At 38.6% G+C, this 22,494-nt stretch overlaps 2 protein-coding genes across 4 annotated transcripts in view; both read left to right on the plus strand.

Annotated features, from left to right (window-relative positions):
* Positions 1-9,250, plus strand: cdc42ep2 (CDC42 effector protein (Rho GTPase binding) 2). Its single transcript, XM_077231201.1, has 2 exons — positions 1-201; positions 5,431-9,250. The coding sequence occupies exon 2, from the start codon at positions 5,748-5,750 to the stop codon at positions 6,486-6,488; it is 741 nt and encodes a 246-aa protein (XP_077087316.1). The 5' UTR covers positions 1-201; positions 5,431-5,747; the 3' UTR covers positions 6,489-9,250.
* Positions 194-22,494, plus strand: part of dpf2 (double PHD fingers 2) — a 44,477-nt gene continuing 22,176 nt past the window's right edge. Inside the window, exons 1-2 of one of the 3 annotated variants that reach the window (XM_077231199.1) lie at positions 261-439; positions 17,107-18,091. In XM_077231199.1, coding sequence (XP_077087314.1) covers positions 18,060-18,091 — 32 coding nt within the window. In that variant the 5' untranslated portion in view covers positions 261-439; positions 17,107-18,059. Of the gene's footprint in view, positions 440-17,106; positions 18,092-22,494 lie in introns of those variants that run through there. The other 2 variants (XM_077231198.1, XM_077231194.1) reach the window with 2 other exon arrangements.

Below are 22,494 nucleotides of genomic sequence, written 5' to 3' on the forward strand. Positions count from 1 at the left end.
GGCGTGCGTGCGCGTGCGCGTGTGTGATGCGCTACAGACTCTCTCTGCTGTCCTGCTGGAATCTTCAGCAAACACGGAAGAAGCGGGACAACGCAGCGGTAAATGCCAAATAATGGCCTGGATAACACAATTGTAGATATTAACAGCGATCCAGATCCACTGAATCCAGTCCTGTGCGCTGAGCTTCAGCAGTGATGTGAGGTGGGCTTACAGCGCTCTATAGCACGGCTCTATTTCTACCAGATCAGCAAATACTCTCTGTATACGTAGCTATGCGGTATCAAGTGTGAGGGTTATTTTTGTACTTCGGTCAGTTCTGCTGGTTTTCGCGCTGGAAGAAGTATGTGACCGAGCAGAATTGGTATTGATTAATTTTGACCTGAAAGACCTGCGCATAGATGAGTTTTGGAAAGGACTTGATCACATGGGAATCTCAATGGTAGGCAAAATATAGTATTTGCATGTGAAGTTAAAACCGCAAGCCTATTGAACACAAAATGTGAAGTAATCGTATATGGAAGCGTTTTCACGCAGAAGTTACGCAGAGTTGCTTGTTTCTTCACATCAGTGTATTTTTTAAGTACAAACTATAGTTTTAGAACATAAATCATAGATTTATATTCTCTAGAGCATACAGGAAAATGCCTATTGTGTCCGCCAGTGATGAATTTAAAGTAGAGGGTCTCTCTGATGGCCAGAGGAGCGCGGGGTGGTGCGCGCACACTGCCATGATGACATTGGGCTGCTGCCATGAGATAAACGGAGTTAGATTTTTCTGTTACCTGACTTTGCTTCAATAACAAAAATATCGTGTATTTTTGAAAAGTTGCATATCAATTAAATGTGATCTGTAAACTAGTGTTATGACTTTAAAACGTGGCCGGTGTAAAATTTATCGTTTTGGAGCGCGAGTGCGCGCGCACACACTGCCTCCACAACAGTGCTGCCTTTTTAAAATTAAAATTCAATTTCTGAAATTGGATTAATTTTATATTCGATATTGCAAACAGAATAAAATTTTTAAATAAATGAAATGGAATTAAAATGAATTTAAATTCCTATTGTTGGAAGTATAATTTTGAACTAAAAAAAATTCAAGACAAGCTTTGAATGTTCCCATGACATGTTTGAAAATTTCAGAAGGCTTTGAAGTGTCTTGAAGTTTGAGGATTAATATGCTTTACAATTAGATGGGTAGATAGGAACATAAAACATAATTTTGTTTGGAGTTTGGAGTTGTACAATTATTTATTTATACAAATGTTAAATGTTTGTTTATTTTGTGGATTTTTGGGTTTTTAGTTATTACACATTTATCTGTGAGGAAAGGCTAAGGAAACGTACCACGGAAAGGCACTGTAAAAGAAGCTAATGGCTGCTACGTTACTGAATCCCTTTCAAAGTTTTATAGTGTTTGAGGATCCCATAGAAGTAAATGTGTGTTGCCAGAAAATTTATGAAATTTTTTTTTTTCTTAAGTTAACTTATAAAAGAGCTCTTTTTGGACATCAGATTCCAATTATAGCTCATTCCAAAATGAATGTCATTCCACCAGAGGCAGGTTTGATTTTGAGATTGGTGCTTTGGAACTTTGCTGCTTCTCACAACCAAATTAAGCTACAGCCTCTCACAAGTTAGATAGAAAAAGCAAAGTCATTCGGATTGGTGATGTGGGTTCGCGAGGCGGGACTTATAAGAGAGAACCGTGTACCAGGAATTGCGCCTTTTTCACAGAATGCTCTTTCTAAGAGTGGTTTTATATATAAATATATTTTAATTTATATATAAAATTGGTTTTATATTTATCGAAATTACTGCTAGGGACAAATTAGTGGTCATTGGATATTGGTAGGGACACGCCCCTAGCGTCCATACTAAGCAGTCAATTTATTAGCATTTTATTATTAGCAATTTACGTACTTAGCAGACAAGCAGTCAGTTTATTATATGTGACGAGCTGTTTCCACACAAGAGCACTGTATTCAGTGTTTTTTCCTCCATTCACCTCCATTCAAACAAAACAGCTTCTGCATTACACATTTTTGAAGGGCCCCTGGGAACTCTGTTCACTTTGTCAGATAGTCTTCTGGTTTATTCTTGATTTGGGGTTGTTACGTTTCAATTCATACTCATGTATGTCCAATAATATTTTGGACAGAATATTGAGTATGTGGTTGCCCTGGGAATGTTTTACCTTGTCATTTCTGTTATAAATGTAAATTTTATAGGTATACTTCAACGCCATTAACTGCAATTGGTTTGATGAATGTTTTGAATACCTGGAGTCAGATTCTAGCCAAAGAAAAATGGCCCATTGTGCTGATTTTCATACCACGGTTGATTAAGTAACTTATTGTGTTTCTCTTTGATAATGAAAATGTGTGAGATCTGGGCCGTTTTTCAAAGATCATGACATGATATTTTGATAGTTTATAGTCACTGACAATAACTCTCTCTGTTAAAAAAAAAAAAATCCAAAAGCTGTTTTTGTGTCAGTGTGTTCTCTCCATTGTCTAACAAACAGAGCGGTCTGTTGAAGGGCTTGCCTGAGCAGAGTGCCTCATTTATGCTTTCTAGCAACATTGTTCACATCTGCTCTGAAACTAATAAATAACCTCAGGCCTTCAGAGGAGTGGCTTGGTTCATTTTCACATTGTAAAATGTCTTGTTTTTTTAAAATGACTTTAATTGAGTAAAATTATGGGAAGCATTATATTTTCCGGACTCAGAGTTCCACTGAATTTTTGAATGTCTATGATTGGACCGTTGTAAACACAGAGATACCAGAATACCATAAAAGAAAAACCCCGGACACTTCTCTGCGAGTCTGAACAGGACTCGCCTGATTCCTTCTCTGGAAATTTCAGTTATTCTGTTGTGGTTTGATTAGAGCCTTTCTGAGATCCAACGTTGTTATGCAAAGAGCAGTCTTGCTTATATTGACCCGCTTTTGCTTAATGCAGTATTTGAACAAAGAAAAGCGCTCTTTATCAGATAAGATGAGTGGCTCTTAAAAGAGCCGTTGTTCGTCAGTGAGGGACCATTCACTCTGTTATATTATAAAGGGGATGCTGCTGATAGATCTTATGCTGATTTGTAGTTTAACATTAATTTCACTTTTTACCTCATTTGCAAATAATTAACTTGTAAATGATCACACCTAAAAAGTTACTTGGTGCTTATAATGAAACAAAATGTGCAGGTTGCAATATAATTGAATGAATCACTCCATTGGTTGGTGTGGTCAGTGCTAGAACTGATGTGCTACATGCCCTCTGACTCCCATGGTTCATTATCTTGCTCAGTTTAGTGAGTGCACACACATGTACACGTTTACCATGCACACTCAACATTCACATGCTTCCATTTGTGTCTTCCATGTGCATATGTGTATATTTTTAGATGTTAGGTGACATAATGCATTATTGAAATGACGTATGTTCCCCTTGTGGAGATAATTCACCCAAATGTGATAATTCTGTTATTACTTACTCACCCGTGTCTTTCCAAACCCGTGACTTTCTTTCTCCTATAGAACACAAAAGATATTTTGAAGAACATTTGGAACCAAAAAACATTGGTTACCATTGGCTCACATTGTATGTAAAAACAAACCAAACACTGGGACTGAGAAAACATGTTCTTTTAAGTCATAAAGGTTTGAAATGACTGATGACTAGCTATTCCTTGATGTAAATGAATGAATAGAACTTAAATAATAAACCTGTCATAATGACATCTTTTTAGTGAACTAAGTTTTTAGTTTTTTTATCACTTTATTTTGTTTTGCTACATGTTTCAATAGATTGGAATATGTTAACCGTTACCAAGATTTTGTATAAAATAGTGACTTATTACCATTTTAAAACATTACTGGTCTAATGTTTAAAAGCTTTACAATTCACATCAAACTGGAATAGCCACATGTTTGAATGACCCACATACAGCACTATGTTGTTTAATCTGTTAGGCAATACACACAATACTCAACTGACACATCTAGGATCAGTATTATTTGAGGGAGATGATCTGTAAACACACTGTAGTTTATTCCCTGGAACATTTCAGAGCCTCTCTGACTTTAGCTGGGTCACTTATGCAACAGCGAGGTGGCTTTTCCCACACTTGAGATGGAAACACTGGCCTTTGTTTTTGGTCGGAGTGTGTGCCAGTTGAGCTAACCTTGATAAAAGTCAAGGTTGAAGGAAATACACTCACACACACACACCAGGATATAGTTACCTGATTCAACTGCAGAAGTATGATTTAATGCTAAAGGTATGCGTTACAAGTCATGCTCTAGAGCCCCTGACGTATTGTCACACACACATACAGGTCTAACGGGCTGTTAAACCTTTCAGCGAACAAAGAGACACACTAACACATGCACTCAAATGTTCCCATTATACCGTTGCCATTAAACCTTTATAAGTTTTGACAGTTGAGTCTATTAGACCTATGTGTGCAAGTCAAACATGCCAAGACTAACAACAAACTTTGATTATTTGCTCTGACTCTTTTCCAAATTATAGTTTGTTTATCATCTCTCACTTCTTCTTAAATTATTTTAAAAAAAATGTTTTCTTCCCCTCTCTAAGTCGATCTCACTTTTAACTTTGACCTAAAGAACTCATGTGCTATATAAGATGTGCCGCTCACTTTGAATTTGGATGGGTTTCATCTTTTTGTAATTTGGTAATTTTTTGTAACAAAGTTAAAAAAAACATTTGTTGTTGTTTTTTTACTTTGAAGTAAGTCTCAGTTCAGTTGTAAATAAAAACAACCAAGCAAAAAGATCAGATTTTTGGGGCAGATTTTTAAATGTCTTCGAAAGAAATATCTTATGTTTACCAAAGCTTCATTTATTTGATCAAAAATGCAGTAAAATCAGTAATATTTTGAAATATGATTACAATTTAAAATAACTGTTTTCTGTTTTAAGGTCCCCTTGTAGTCAATAATTTGCCGTCTCAGTGTCAGACAGCTGCCTTCGAAAAATCTGAATTCTTAGAAACTCCTTGAACAACTTAGAACGTCAATGGAGAAAGGCATACAGTTCATCATAACATCGTAATATGCATCATATACATAATTCACTTGCTATATTGCTAAATGTTATCGCGGGATAACTGGAGTCTCCCCGGCTTCGCTTAGTAATGATGATATGAGATTGCCTTTGGTTCACTGCAGTTTTAAGGAGAAAATACTCAGCAATGGTGTTGAATTTGCACATGATTTGTCTTAAATCATATTAAAAACACCACAGACATATAAACATATAAACACCACAGGGAGACTTTAATAGATTTCAAAATGTAATTTATTCTTGTGAAGGGAAAGTCTATGATTAAATCAATGCTACTTTGTGTTCAGTTAGTATGTACTACTACAGTATATGTGCTAAACACTCTTTCTCTTTCTCTCCAAAAGTGCAGGCAGACTGGACTGGCAGTGTCTATACGGATATCAAAATTGTTGTCTTGATACTGTCCTTGTGGCCTGCCAATGTGGATTCTGGTCTTTATTTATAAAGAGACACTCTGAACCAATGAAGAATTTTTTCATGAGAAAGAATTAAAAAAGCATCCTGGCTCTGTCCTGTTGGATTGAATTTGAATGCTAAGTGCATTGTGAAATTTTTTTTTCTTCTTCTTCAGTCCCTTTATTCTCTTCAACTTTCCTCTTGTCCGTTCACCCTGCTGCAAGGTCTGTCTCTCTGTTGTGCCGGAGGACGCAGTGGGTCAGACATGTCGGCCAAGGCTCCCATATACCTTAAGCGACGAAGCCGTAAAGGAAAGAAGGAAAAGCTGCGTGACATTCTTTCATCCGACATGATCAGTCCTCCGCTGGGAGACTTCAGACACACCATCCACATTGGAAGTGGAGGAGGTGCCGACGATCTTTTTGGTGACCTGTCTTTCCTACAAGGTAAATTTCACCTGTTACCGGGGCAGCAAAGTCATCAAGGGTCCTTCCAACTAAGTCGCACAGCAAGTGTAAGCAGTCATCCGCCAGCCAGCGAGAGCTCGCCTCTGCTGAAAAATGCCCTGTCGCTGCCTATCATTGGAGGGGTGCAGGCGCTCACACTTCCGGCTGTGACTTCAGCTGTGACTGCTAGGATCCCAACAGACCTGATAACAACCCAATCGCCCCCAACATCTCCATCTATCGCTCCACCTCCCAAACCTCCCAGACTGCACCTGGAAGAGAGGAACTTGTCGCGGCATACATCGCTTCCTGCATCTCCAAACCGCTGTCCACTTAATTTGCATACATTTGGGCAGAGTCCAGAGGAAGATGAGAAATTTGTAAAGGATGGGGATGGGGGAGAAAGGCCGTTTTTGTCCAACGCTGGCTCTATGCTTTCCCTCCATCTGGACTTGGGGCCATCCATCCTAGAGGACGTGCTTCAGATCATGGACAATGAGAGAACAGGGACGTTCAGTGGGCGACTTACACCCAGTGGGCGACAAGAAATATATACATGAAAGTGAACAAAGAGATGTGAGTCAAAGCTTGATGATACATAAATGAGCTAATCACATTTTTCTTCATGCATCAAAACATTTGTCCATCTGAGAGAACTCATTTTACTGCTGTACAATGGCATTTCATGGAGACTTTGTCCTTTTTTTGCTCTATAAGCATTTAATCTTTGGAAAAGTCCTTTGGAAATTACAGGATTTGAACCAATCAAAATTGAATCTGTTTCATCATTGGATTTCTCTGTTGTTCAAATGGATTGTTTTAATTAATCTGTTATTTTTGGACTACAAGCAATGCAACAATTCTGGCTTTAGATCTACTCTTAGATACATTTTGAAACATTTGATCTGAAAGCATTTTAGCAAGCACATCTCAAACTACCTGCATTGAGTGAACAGTATGCCTCCTGGATTCAATACAGGAAAAAGAAAAACTGACATTTTCCTCTTTCAGAGCAGCGATGACATCATCTCCCCCCTCTGTGTTGTTGCAATTTGTGTAATCGGGTAAAAATGCACAGCTCCTCCCTAATAATCTGGACACGCACACGCGCCAGGAGGCCTGTGCGTCTACACCCTGGGATTTTAACGTTCTCTTTTTATTTGGGGGTGGGGTGGGGGGTGGGGGGGGGGGGGGGATTGTAGTCTTCATTGTTCAGCAACAGAAACCCAAAGGCTGGCTTTTCACTGAGCAGGAATATGTAATGTTTTACTTTCTTAAAATACAATTTTTCTTCTCCATTTGGTTGTTGTTGAGGTGTCCGTGATCCCTCAGGCATTGACAGAGGATCACTTTTCATGCAGCAGTAGTTTTTCCTTTCTCCGATTGAGCATGAGCGATGGGGCCAAAAGAAGGGCTTGTGTTACCTTGGTATCCCCCATGTAACCCACCCCACAGGGGTTGAGAATGCTTTATGCTTTCAGTTCACAGATTTAGACTAGTATTATTTTCTTGTCAGATTATGAATTAAAATAAATAACTCTGTACTTTTTTCTAACTTACCTTGCAAAAAGTGCATCAAACTGCCAACGAGGTGGGCTTAAAAGAACAAATACTAACAGAAACAGTCATATTACAATCAGCATTTTGTGATGCTACCTTTGCACTGTAACAGCACTATGAAAACCTACTGTATTCATTTAAACTCATCAGTTGTCATATTTAAAGGTACACTATGTAACTTTTGATGCTCTAGTGGTTAATAAACAAAACTGCATGCGTCTTGAGGCGTCCAGAGCTACTTCTCTGTTTATGTATATATGTCTGCAGCAGTTGTCGCCCCGCTCAGTCTGAAATAGTCCAAATATTAACACTTATTGTAGGTGTACCATACTCGCTCATTATATACATTTTGAACCAAAAAAGTTACATAGTGTACCTCTAAAAAAATCTATTTGAGATGTGAAACAATGTACAAAATCCAAATACGTTTTTTGGACGCGACCGTTGTCACACCGCTAGAAGCTGTCCACAGTGGACCGTTGCAAATCCATTTGTCCTTTTTGTAGCAGAAGTAGTGCGAGTGCTTGGAGTACATCAGAAATATAAAAGGGCAGCAATTTTCTGTTGGAAATGTGTTGTCTCGTCGCACTGTATCCAGTGTCATCAGCATCTCTCATTATAATGGGTTCTACTTGCTTTTGTCGCATCGTGCCACTCGTGTCTGATGTAGACACGGTGTTAGAGTAATTAGTGGTTATTTCTTTGGGATTCTTGGTTCCTTTTTTCGTAACTAGTGAATTGTCTTACATTTCATCGTTACATTGAATTCCATTTCCAAATGAAAATTCTAATTTCAGTATTTATTTTTGTAAGCTTAAAGACTAATTTCATTACATTTATTATTATCATACTGAACAGGGACCTTAATGTTAGACAGACATATTGATCAAAACTGGATTTACTAAAACTTACCACTGCATTAACCAGACATTTGTGAATTAGTGAACAGTTCTCACAGCCACTTTACTCAAAGGATTTGAAAGAGGTGATATGAAAATATCTTCACATATGTAATTTTTATTGATTACATCAATGTGTGTTAGTTTAAGACCACATGTATAGCTCATATATGCAGTTATATTTAATTAAGACTGACGATCCTAAGATATTGCTTCACTAAAGCACAATTACAACGAGGGAAAAAAACAATAAGTACAATAAAATATTTAAAGGTTAGACCATTCAACAAGCATTTGGGTAAATATAGATAGGTAAATATAAATTTAAATGATGCATTGCTAAAAACCACACATGCCTTAATAAATATCTCTAAAATAGTTTTCTACTCCACCACTGCAAAATACTGTGATCATTCACGTTGACTAATATTAATGCTATTTTTAGTTCATGAAAAATATAAACTTGAATTATTATTCGGATTTTGACGATTAAACTCAAAATTGCACAAATATATGACATTCCTGACAAAGACATTTTACCATAAAAATGCATCATGTTTTTAGTCTGAAGGGGAAACGGCTGCATATGTTATCTCTGTATTGTAGCGTAACGTTGCTGCCTTTTAGTAAAAGTGAATAATTAATAACTTTTTCTATACATCTTAACCGTGTATCATATGCCTCTAACACCTGTTCAGATTTGCACCAGAGGACATTTGTGCACATGTCTTATGGGGCTTTGTCAGATACTATACTGTGGATGTTAAGTGGATCTTTGCTGCTGCTGCTGTGCACACTACAATAGACTTAAGGATAAGATATAGAGAAAGAAACATAATGGTGAATAAATGCTGTTTCAAGTCTGGTTGTGTTTTTTCTTCTTCTCCATATAGGGAAGCACAAAGGTATAGTCAAACAATGGATGCTTTATGTGGATTATATGTGAAACTATATGCATTTGTACTGCCTTACCCTGCTTTATTTTATTGTAACAGAACTCTTTAGCTAAGACTAGAATTTATTATGGGTGAAAGAATGAGCAGAATTGCAGGTCAGTGCATGAACGACTACACTGGTATTACTGCACTTGCCTGTGAGACACTTTTTTCATCGCAAGTCTTAGCATGCATGCCTCTATTACTAGAATCTGTTTTGAATACAAGCAATGTCTTGAATTTGCAATTTTGAGCCTACTTTGTGGCTGGGAGCCAGCCTTGTGGTTTTGTGTGTGTGTGTGTGTGTGTGTGTGTGTGTGTGTGTTCAAGGCACTTTAAGAGTTTGAGAGTGTGTGTCTGTGTACTCTGTTTATTTGCAGTAGCTCCTCTATTTTTTGAACAGGCCCTGGGAATCCTTCCAACTGGCTTCATTAACACAGAGCAGCCCGAGTCCCTGACCTTACGATCACAATACCATGGGAACACCAGCTAGAAAGAGGGGAGCAGTTGGAGAGAGTAGGAGGAAGGGAGTATAAGGAAAAGGGTTGAGGGAAGGTGAACAAGGGCCAGGATGAAGGAAAAGAGGAAGTGAAGAATTGCAGAAGAGCAGATATATTTGATTTCAGAAAGGAGACCATAGATCACAATCCATGATTCATTAATTTGACAAAACACATTGTTGCACTTTCATACACATTACGTTAAATAAAGAGGATGAGGCTCCTACAATCAATTCAGAGAAAACATCTCGGTAACAAGATGTTGTGGGAAGAAGGAGGCGGGAACCGGCGAACATTTAAAGACTTTAATGACATAAAATAAAACAAATACAAAATGAAAGTAAACTGTCGTCCCACTGGCGTAGCCACGGGTGTGCCAGGGTGTGCCGGTGCCACCCACAGTAGCAGCTGGCACACCTAAAATAGATGCAGAATTCTCTTTTAAAGTTTTAATAAAAACGTTTCCTAAACTTGGACTATTGTTGTTTACCTAAAATATTTGTACATTTAAAATGTATTTTAATTTTTTAATTATTATCGTTAAAAAAATATCTGCCGACATTCGCACTGCCAACCAATCCGCAAACAGCCGCAGACTGGTAATACGGTTGTGCTGTTGAGTCTCGCGCCTCATGAGGAGAAATAGAAACAATGAGCGCAGTTCACACAAAGAAACTTAATGAACATAGAGCGGTTAAAAAATTAATGTGTTCATATTTATAATATATGATATGATACAGTTAAGCACCACGACTGCTGAATACCATCACGATTGAAAATATGACACTGATTTCATATGACAGTTCAATAAACAAGTAATCAATATCAAGTCACTTACATTTTAGACACAATATTGACTGTTTTTCTATTTGAGCAGCGAAAATAGTTCCAAACAAACATCCCAAGAACCACAGCGCAGCTCACCGGAACACAACTGCATTACTGAATGATTCCGCGCTTTGAATGAATCGATTGAGTCAAAGATTCAATGACCCATTAAACAACTACCTCATTCCTTAACGATTCAGCCGTTTGAACGAATCATTTGAATAAATGACCGAATAACTCACTCATTAAGACAGTCACCTGCCGCCCCCTACTGGTGGTTTAGTTTCGTGTTTAAAAGTAGGCTATAATTCTTTCCAATATCTTTTTTGTATCTTCAAAAAATATTTAAAACAATCTCGTAACATTATTTAATGCAGTTGTAATTTTTCAGTGTACATTAATTAATTTGATTGGTAACAGCATAGTGTCTAATTTTTTCAATTGAATGTATTGATCAAATCTAAGAATTTAAAATGAAAGATGAAGCATACGTTTAAACCGATTTCTGCATTTTTACTTGGACAAGAGAATGGCTGATTTACTTGTTCGAAGGACAAGCACAAGTAAAGCCTTAATGTTGAACCCTGAGTTATATTTTATATACTGTAGGCCTAGTATTAGGCCTATGTTTATGTGGCAAACAAGTTTTACACATCAGCCCAGTCTATTCTGTAAAGTTAGTGATAAGCCGGGTCCGAGTTTTTTTTGCACATTAATTTGACAATAAATGTGGCACACCCAATTTTTCTTATGCACACCCAGAGACGCTTTTCTGGCTACGCTAGTGTGTCGTCCACTGTCGTCGCTCCTCCTTTTATGCTGCCGCTCCTCCTGCATTCTGTTTGTTATAAATCTATAGGAACTAATGTTTCACTGCACCGTATTGGGCCACGCTTGGCAGGCCGGAGATGAGTGAACCAGCTAATCAATGTCTTAGGATCACTAGAAAAATATAGGCAGTTGAGTTTTTATCAGGGTTGGAGCTTAACTCTGCAGGACAGTAGGCTATAGCCTCAGAACAAATTCTGCCTATTTTTGCTCTGTTCCTCTATTCCTTCAGTTTAAAAGCGTTTTCACACCTGGCTCATTTGGAGCGTTTGTTTCGGAACCTGGTGCGTTTTCTCCATTAGTTCGGTTAATTTAGGTGTATGAATCGCGCTCGGATCCACAAATCGCCTGAACGAGGTGGTCTTGGCCCTAATGAAAATTAACTCTGGGGCAGTTCATTTGAAGTGAGAAAGCAATTTGTCCCAACGGATCAACAAACCAAGCAGTATCAAAATTCACGGCAAATGTGTTGTATAAAAAGCATCAAAAATCAGGCTTGATTTATATATATATATATATATATATATATATATATATATATATATATATATATATATATATATATATATATTAGGGGTGCACCGAAATTTCGGCAGCCGAAAATGTTCGGCCGAAAATGGCATTATAGGTAGGCCTAAAAAAAATGAGCTCGATAATTTTTCCGGCCGCGATAATTTCCATTTGCATGCTTGTTTTGTTTTCCTCGTCTCTCTCTCTCTCTCTCTCTCTCTCTCTCTCTCTCTCTCTCTCTCTCTCTCTACCAAAGAGACTGGATGACAATATCAACGCTGACCGTCACACATTGATTTTCGACTTTTTTTTTTTTACTGAGCCTATTTACAATCGTATTTGATTGCAGAGCGCCGTAGCGCGTACATCTCTCTCGCGCGCGCGCGCTCTTTCACCCTCATATGAGCCGTCTATGGCTCAAATCAAACTTCATTCACGCACACATATATGAAACACTTGTCTTGCATACACATACTATATTAAGTAGTCAAACATACATGTACACAGCTGAATGCTCAAACAAATACCTTTGAAATGCACAACGACACACCTAAAGTCGCTCACGCACATAGGCCTACACGCAAACTCTACACACACGAGAACGAGATGCGCGCACACACACACTCTCCACGCACATCATATGAGACACGCGTGCGCACAAAAACTCTCCACGCACATATGAGACGTGCGCACACATAGACATCATATGATGTCTATGCGCGCACAAACTCGCGCACACTCATATGAGACGCGAGCGCGCGCGCGCACACACATACACACAAACTCGCGCACAAACTCAATGAGACGGAGCACACACACACAAACTCTCCGCGCACATACTCATTTGAGACGCAAGCACAAGCACACACACACAAACTAGTGCACATACTCTTATGAGATGCATGCACACACAGTACATGATGCATATGATTCTCAGTGTGAACGGAAGTCACACATTGGTATGTGCATTTTTTGTTAACAGAGACAGAGTCCATTGCTTTTATTGTTTTTGGTTGTTTTGCTCATTTAAATAGTCTTTAGAAATAAAAGTTTATTGATCTTTGAAAAGGTGTACCTGCATTATTATGCCATTATCATTATTTTAGATGAAAATGGTCTCAGAACGACAATATTATCGTTTATTATCAATATTATCGTTTATCGCAATATTTTCTTGGACAATTTATCGTCCAGCAAAATTTGTTATCGTGACAGGCCTAATTATAGGTTTCGGGCCGAAGGATAAAAAAACTGCCGAAAACGTAAACCGAAAATGAATGTGACCCGCCCCTCCCATCCGTGCGCAAGCGCTTTGGTTTCACTCACGGTCAAGCTCTTATCACGCGTCTGCCTATCAAAGATAGGGATGTCTCCCGCATATTGATAGCGGCCCCCTGATGCCCGCAAATTAGTTCAAATCTCCCGGAAGAGCTCGTGCTCCAAACCGTGTTGCGCGCGCACGCCAGACAGGGAGAGAGCGAGAGACCTTGCGAGTGTGGTCTCATATTTACGCTAAAGGGTGCCATGTGTTCGTAGGATATGTACGCTTTGGCAAAAGCGTCCTATATGACGCATTGGGATGAGGACGGGCTGGCTATTGTGCCACATGAAGCCCATATAAGACCCCCAGTCCAATTTTCTGTGTGTATAGCAGTTACATTAAAATTTGCGTAGCACTGCACAACTGTGTTTCCTAAGGCTCAATAGGCTTACATGCTGTTTACAGTTTGAGTTTGGATTCAGTTCTAGTGCTGTTTTTGCACTGTTGTTTTGCATTGTTTTGCACAGCCATTTAAAATGTAAGTAAAAAATTGTTTACATGCAGCAGCAGAATAGAGGCCCACTGCCATTCTGTGATTTTGTGTGCAGTTATTCAGATAATTGTGCATCTTTTTGCACAACTGTTAAACTATTTTATTTGATGGAACATAAAACTTGAAGAATAATATTATTTGGTATTATTTTTTATATTTATTGTTAAAAATATTTTAGGTTTTGTACTGTATATAATATATATATATATATATATATATATATATATATATATATATATATATATATATATATATATATATATATATATTAGTATAAGTTTTTAAAAGAAGCCATTTTCGGCTTCAGTTTCGGTTTTCGGCCAAGTGCATCCTAAATTTTCGGTTTCAGCCCAGAATTTTCATTTCGGTTCATCACTAATATATATATGAAGTATTAAATTATTAGTGTTCAGTTATCTCAGTAAGTAATTTTGCAGGTAATGAAGGGGACAGATAGGCTTGTGCGCATTTGTGAATCAAGGCCGCGGAACAACCGTCTTACAAGATTCCACAAATACAAAAGTGCATATTCATGGGCACTCTTAGGGCAGAAAACTGCAAAAGACTTGTGATTTGTTGTGCATGAAGTTACAGTTACAGATAAAGCATTTATGGATTGTGAGCAAAGACACTAATGACAATAATGTATGATCATTTGTAGATTGGTGTGTATGTGTGAATCTGTTGCGTACATTTGTGGGATGTTTTGATAATGTTTTCACCCCATAGTTTTCAATGTACAGGGTGTGTATGTGCATCTTTGTGTGATCTCTCTAACCTAGGAGGGAATTACAGCCCTTATATCACAGGCTTGCTCTAATGTGTTCCTTTCTCACTCCCATACTAACAGAATGTAACAGATAATAACCACCCAGGCAGCTTCTGCAAACACGCACACGCATATAAAAACATTTCCATGGAATATTCTGAAAGTGGTCTGAGGAAGGGAGGATACTGAAAAGTATTCACCATGTGCTCTGTTACTTCAGTGCAGCCTTTGTAAACGTGTCAAAGGCTTTGCTCTGTGTGTGGCTACTATTCACAACCTGTCAGTTGTTATTGAGCAAGACGAATAAAGGAGGGAAAGCAAGTTTAGTTATCACCAAAGCTGGCTCTATTTTTGCTGTAGAACCTTTGCGCTGCCTCAGAAGTCTGTCTGAACAAGTCATTGCCCCATAGGGCAGCGAGGCAACAAGTTTTGAAGTGGTCACGTCACTGCACTGCAGTCAAATGACGTCCAGCTCTACAGTTTTCGGCCGCAGCCTTGGTCTCGTAAGATTGACCACTAGTGCCACCTCGTGTCCATTCGTGAACACCACAACACTAAGTTGGAATAATATAACGGGTTGGGTTCTTTCTTATTGAAGTTAATTTCGCCTGTTTACACGTTTAGTACACGTATATTCTTAATATATGATTTTAATTAGTTATTCATTATTCAGTGAAAAACACCCCTTGACTTCATGAACGAAGCGTCCTTTTCATTTGGATCTTGTCAAAATGATCTAGTTCACAAAACCCATATAAATAGGGAACTTCGGACACGAATCGGTCAGATCTGGTTCTCGAATTCACAGCAGAGGTTGAAGTCTGCGGTTTTCCCAAGTGGTAGGCTACTCACTGCAGAATCAAATGACATGATCCAGCTCCTCCTCTCTGGACGTCTAATGGAGTGGAGGGATAGGGTGTTTCTCAAACGGAAGGCTGCACCCTACAAAGGCTGCATGTCTCGGCTGCCACGTCATCAAACGTCGCTGAAGAACATCTCAATTTAAAGGATCCTTGGAAGGCAGCATTCATTTCGTGTCCTTCATTCAGCTCATTTTGAAGGATGCATTGGATGTATCCTACGTGGCTTTAAATCACCCACAATCCTTTGCACACATTCAAATTCACGAAAATAAACAGACGGAAAATGAGTCAGTACTGAGCTTGTCTGAGTTTATTATTAAATGTAAGACAAAAATAATGTTTCCGGACATGATGAGTCACTCATTAGAGTCACAAATGATTTGCTCTTATCATCCGATCGTGGTTGTATCTCTTTATTAGTGTTACTCAATCTTAGTGCTTAATTTGACACTATCGACCACAGCATTTTTTAAAATAGACTCGAAAATTATTTTAGCATTATTGGAACTGAACTAGCATGGTTTAAATCATACTTATCTGACCATTATTAGTTTGTAGCAGTAATTGAAGAGATGTCTTATCGGTCAAAAGTTCAGTAGTGTGTACCACAAGGCTCAGTACTAGGACCGCTGCTGTTCACTCTGTACATGCTACCTTTAGGAGATATCATTAGGAAGCATGGCATTAGTTTTCACTGTTATGCTGATGATACCTAACTCTATATTTCTTCACACCCTGACAAAACTTAACAATCCACAAAATTAACGGAATGCATAGCTGATATAAAAAAATGGACTAGTAATTTCCTACTACTTAATTCTGAAGAAAACAGAGATACTAATTATTGGACAAAAAACTTCCTCACGTAATAACCTAGAATACTGTTTAACACTTGGTGGCTGCTCTGTCAAGTCCTCGTCTTCGGTTAGGAACCTGGGTGTGCTCTTTGATACCAATCTTTCATTCTAAAGTCACTTGCCTAGTATCTGTAAAACCGCATTTTTTCATCTTAAAAATATATCTAAATTATGTCATATGCTCTCAATTAAAAATGCTGAACAATTAGTTCATGGCTTCATGACATCAAGGCTAGATTATTGTACTGGGTGGTTGCCCTGCACTTTAATAAAACTACAGCTGGTCCAAAATGCAGCCGCTAAAGTTCTTACCAGAACCAGGAAGTACGACCATATTAGCCCGGTTCTATCAACACTACATTGGCTCTCTTTTAAACATTGTATACATGTTAAAATATTGCTGATTACTTACAAAGCACTAAATGGTTTAGCTCCCCACTACTTGAGCAAGCTCTTAACGCATTATAGTCCTTCATGTCTACTGCGATTTCAAAATTCTGGCCAGTTGATAATACCTACAATTTCAAAATCGACTGCAGGCTGGAGGCGGTAGATCCTTTTCCTATTTAGCACCAAAACTTTGGAACAATCTTCCTAACATTGTTCGGGAAGCAGACACAGTCTGTCAGTTTAAATCTAGACTAAAAACACATCTCTTTGGCTTAGCAAACACATAACACATTATAGACTTCTATAATTAGGCTGCATAGTTTAGATCAGCCGGAACCGGGAACACTTCCCATAAATCCTGATGTACTTGGTACATCATAAGAAGGATGGCGTCTATGCTAATATTAGTCTCTGTTTATCCCGAGGTTTACCACAGTCCGCCGGATCCAGGCCATATCCATATCTGATTAACGACCATCGCATGGACACGACGACAACGCATCCCTGAAGTGCCAGCCTCATCAGCCCTGTGAAGGCCTCATGGACACCTCAACAAACTCGTCTCCATACCGGCGTGATGACTCCGCCCCCCAACCAGATGAAACCGGATAAATATTGTGAAAGTTCTGATCCAATCTGACTTCTAACCTATAATGCTGCCTAAATCATAATCGTACCCTGTTCGTTCGTTGGCCAGAGGAGAACTGGCCCCCTGACTGAGCCTGGGTTCTCCCAAGGTTTTTTCTCCATTCTGTCACCTGATGGAACTTGGTTCCTTGCCACTGTCGCCTTTTTCTTCTTTCTTCACCTTTAATTTTATATTTAACAATATTATTACAACAATATTAACCTGTTATCTCTGTAAAGCTGCTTTGAAACAATCTGTATTATAAAAAGCACTTTATAAATAAAGGTGATTTGACTTTTAAAATGTTGCAGTGGGTTGATCGAACTGTTGCATGCCAGGCAAGCAGCAACATTTCGAATTCAACACACTGGCTCGATTTGCTGTAAAGGGAATAATGATTTAAATGTAATTCTTTTTCTCAAACAAGCTTCAAAAGACTTTTATTATAGCGCACGAGTTGTATGAACCACGTTTAGTCTCTCTTTGAATAGCAACTAGTACAGTATTTAAACGTTCTCCTTTTGTGTTAATCCAGTCGTACGGGTTTTGAAAGACAACAGATATTTTGTTTGATTGAAAAGACAGATCATTGTATTGAAGCCTACTGTCTTTATTTGAACATGAAAAGAACCTTCATATCTGCCTTCACGCGCACGCCTCCTGAACGCCCGTGACCCGTGACCTTCCTCTAAGGTCCTTCATTCTGCGCAAGCTCAGATCACCCGCTGCAAGCAGCTCAGTAGAGCCAAGATGGCGGCGGTGGTGGAGAATGTTGTCAAGCTGTGAGTATTTTTCATACTTATTTGACTAGATATGATCTTTTCATGTTGAAATTTGATATGTAACTGAAGTAAAAATGCAACGTGATGGGCATTTCCATTATTTGCAATAAGAGAGCTTAGATACACGTGTTTGACAAGGTTATCCTAGCTCTGGTTAAGTTAGCTGTACTAGCAGCTGCTGTGTCCCGCTAGTGTAAATGCTTCATTTAGCTTCCGCCTTTCAGCATGATCAGGGAGCAACGCATGTAAGAGACTTTCTCTATTCCTCTAATGAGTGTGCTAATGACATGGTGGCATAAAGTTTCGCGGGAACCATGTTAAGCGCTCAAATGTTTATTTCAGTTGTTTGTCAGTGCTGTGGTTTGTTATTCTGGTCTTCAGTTGTGGAAGCAGCAGCTGTTTAATTTGATTTCACCTGTCATATGTGGATCCGAACGTAAAAGACTGATTTACACTTATTTTGAAGCAGGTTACATATATCTGACCATTCCATATAATTCTTTTGTTATTAAACACATATATTGCTCTGACTGAAATGTATTTTTAATAAGGAGCTTCTTATATGATGAAGGGAAGTTGAAATGGGGAGTGAGTTATTCGCCATTGTTTCAGGCGATGCCGATAATTGCGAAGAATTCAGATGGCACCAACTTTGGATCGACATAAAAAAACTATAAAATATTATCCTTATATTTTAATATTATACTGAAATTGTATTCAAGTTGTAACTGCTGCCTAACATGTTCGTTGTGTGTGTCTGCTTAACACCTGTATTATATCTTATAGCTGTATTACTGTCATAAGGACATCACTTAGCTCGGTTACTTTTCCACTGCAGTTAGTACCACTTCAAAGTGGGTGTGATTATTAGACTGATCGTTATAACGTTAGTTTATCCGCTCCTCGGCAACCAACAAGAGGAACGTCTGCACTTCTCGTCCACTGACCACAATTCAGCCATTTCTTTTTTGGAAGTTTTTTTTATTAAAGCAAGTCAGTCAGGTAGGTTTAAAACATTGGAGGCTTTTACTGGCTATTTAAATCTAGCGGGTTTGATGTCTCGCAAATACAGTGACGCTGTTAGTGACGATTCTGTCTGTCTGATCAATCAGTGATCTACAGTGCTTCCACGTCACATTTTAATATCGGTACGGTACGCTTGGAACCTCAACAGAGGTGGTACCATTTAAAGCGAGCCGTACCGTACCGTACCATGCAGTGGAAAAGCGCCACAAGTGAGCCGAGCCGAGCCTTACCGTACAATGCAGTGGAAAAGCGCCAAAGCGAGCCGTACCGAACCGTACCGTACCGTACCATGCAGTGGAAAAGCGTCAAAGCGTACCGAACCGTACCATGCAATGGAAAAGCGCCATTTGACACCCATCTCTTACTGATAAAATGATATTTCCTAAATTATTGAATGAATTGAATTAAACTTGATTTAGTTACCTCAAACCTGAGTTTGACAGCCCTGGTATTTCCTGGAGACACATTTCATTATTCAGTCCTAAATGTGTTTCTATGAGTTCAGGACACTGCAGCCAAATCCACAACATTCAAAGAGATCACAAAGGAGGATTCACACATCCAAACGCAACAACAATTGGTAGGCTACTTGTCTCAGTAAAGGTGTTCAGATCTGTCAATGCGTTTAATATTTAAGGGCACGGGTACTCAGACTTGACAGGGACGAAAAGCATGAAACGATGATCGACCTTACTTTAAAAAGATATTGGTCTATTTTTCTGATTGGTTATTGCGGCATTTTGGGCGGTACCAGAGGTCTGATTCTGGAATCTCTTTGATCATTAAATGCAGTTAAGTGCAAGATGTGCTGTGCCAATATATTATATACATAGCATTATAATGAGAACACAATTGTAATAGATTAGAATGTTGTAAATTATTTGTGCTTTATTTGCACATGTATCATCAGTGCGCCGATAAGGGAATCCACAACAAGAGTTAGCCTACACATCAGACTAGCACAGTCTAGTTCATGTATGCATTCTAGTCCTTTTGTGCAGATGTAAATTGTAAGATTACTTTTATGTTGTCTATATTTGATTAATCTCATATGGGACTGTCATTTTGCTTTAGTTGCCCGTGCAGCGTTGTTGTTAAGGGAAGAGCGAATCCACAACGGGGAGTTACACTTTCAAAATAGCTGTCAAGTTCACGTGCACATTTGCTTCCTTTTGTGGAGATGAAGTATACATTTCACTTGAAGTATATATTTTTTAATCTAGTATTTATTTTATTTCCAGATTATTTCAGTTAACTAAAACAATTTTTAGTCTACTTTTAGTTAACCAAAACACTGCTATGAGTGATTTAGGGTTAGTAATTGTGTTAGCCTCATGTATGCAGTCTTTTTTGAAGGGTATGGTGTCTGACTATGAACCTGTTTACACTTAAGATCTGCCTCAGGTGATAACTTAGAAAATTGGAAAAGCACATGCAAGAGCTGCACAATTCTAATTAAATTCAGTAGAGAATTTAATAGAGATCCTTAATTCTCCAATGATACTAAATAGACAACTAAACAAAATAATAATTATTTTTTACTAGAGGTTCTGACAAAATGTTAGTTGCTGCAGTTCTGTAGTATTTAAAAAAAAATGTTTTAATTTGATTGAATGAAAGATTAAACAACTCACTCATAAAGACTTGACTTGTTTCATTACTGCATGAATCAGCGTTTTTGAACAAATCTCTTAAATGAAATACATTTTTAAAAAAGTTGATTGTGGCCACCTACTGGTGTATCGATGTAAGCAATACAATCTTTATTTGAAGCGTCAAGTTACTTCTAAAAGGTGATTATCTCTTTTTTGATCACTACTGTAGACATCAGTGTTTATATCTGAACTTTAAACTTTTATCCCAGTACTTCTGTGATCATTCGAATTATTGTAACAGAAATAATGATACTGTCTGTGGTTGAAAAAGCCTTTTTTGTGAAGCTGTTTCATATCTAATACATGACAACTGCTATCTCTCTGGCTCAGCGGCAGCGCGAATACAGATTTACATTTAGTCATTTAGCAGACACTTTTATCCAAAGCGACTTAGAACTGAGGACTAAAGACAAGTCAAGGCATTGTGAAGAGGCAAAAACAACGCAAGAAGTGCTCAAAATACGAAGTTCAGACATTGTGAAGAGTAGCATAAGCCAGACAAGGGAGGATTTAAAGGTACTCACGGAAGAGATGAGTTTTCAGTTGTCTTTTGAATGTTGTCAGGGATTCTGCATTCCGGACATACAGGTCCTTCTCAAAAAATTTGCATATTGTGATAAAGTTCATTATTTTCCATAATGTAATGATAAAAATTAAACTTTCATATATTTTAGATTCATTGCACACCAACTGAAATATTTCAGGTCTTTTATTGTTTTAATACTGATAATTTTGGCATACAGCTCATGAAAACCCAAAATTCCTATCTCAAAAAATTAGCATATTTCATCCGACCAATAAAAGAAGTGTTTTTAATACAAAAAAAGTCAACCTTCAAATAATTATGTTCAGTTATGCACTCAATACTTGGTCGGGAATCCTTTTGCAGAAATGACTGCTTCAATGCGGCGTGGCATGGAGGCAATCAGCCTGAGGCACTGCTGAGGTGTTATGGAGGCCCAGGATGCTTCGATAGCGGCCTTAAGCTCATCCAGAGTGTTGGGTCTTGCGTCTCTCAACTTTCTCTTCACAATATCCCACAGATTCTCTATGGGGTTCAGGTCAGGAGAGTTGGCAGGCCAATTGAGCACAGTAATACCATGGTCAGTAAACCATTTACCAATGGTTTTGGCACTGTGAGCAGGTGCCAGGTCGTGCTGAAAAATGAAATCTTCATCTCTATAAAGCTTTTTCAGCAGATGGAAGCATGAAGTCCTCCAAAATCTCCTGATAGCTAGCTGCATTGACCCTGACCTTGATAAAACACAGTGGACCAACACCATCACTGACTGTGGGTACTTGACACTGGACTTCAGGCATTTTGGCATTTCCTTCTCCCCAGTCTTCCTCCAGACTCTGGCACCTTGATTTCCGAATGACATGCAAAATTTGCTTTCATCCGAAAAAAGTACTTTGGACCACTGAGCAACAGTCCAGTGCTGCTTCTCTGTAGCCCAGGTCAGGCGCTTCTGCCGCTGTTTCTGGTTCAAAAGTGACTTGACCTGGGGAATGCGGCACCTGTAGCCCATTTCCTGCACACGCCTGTGCACGCTGGCTCTGGATGTTTCTACTCCAGACTCAGTCCACTGCTTCCGCAGGTCCCCCAAGGTCTGGAATCGGTCCTTCTCCACAATCTTCCTCAGGGTCCGGTCACCTCTTCTCGTTGTGCAGCGTTTTTTGCCACACTTTTTCCTTCCCAAGGACTTCCCACTGAGGTGCCTT

The sequence above is a fragment of the Siphateles boraxobius genome, unplaced genomic scaffold (assembly GCF_051911475.1).
Source record: "Siphateles boraxobius isolate OS27281-9 unplaced genomic scaffold, OSU_SipBor_1 16, whole genome shotgun sequence".
Classification (NCBI taxonomy): domain Eukaryota; kingdom Metazoa; phylum Chordata; class Actinopteri; order Cypriniformes; family Leuciscidae; genus Siphateles; species Siphateles boraxobius.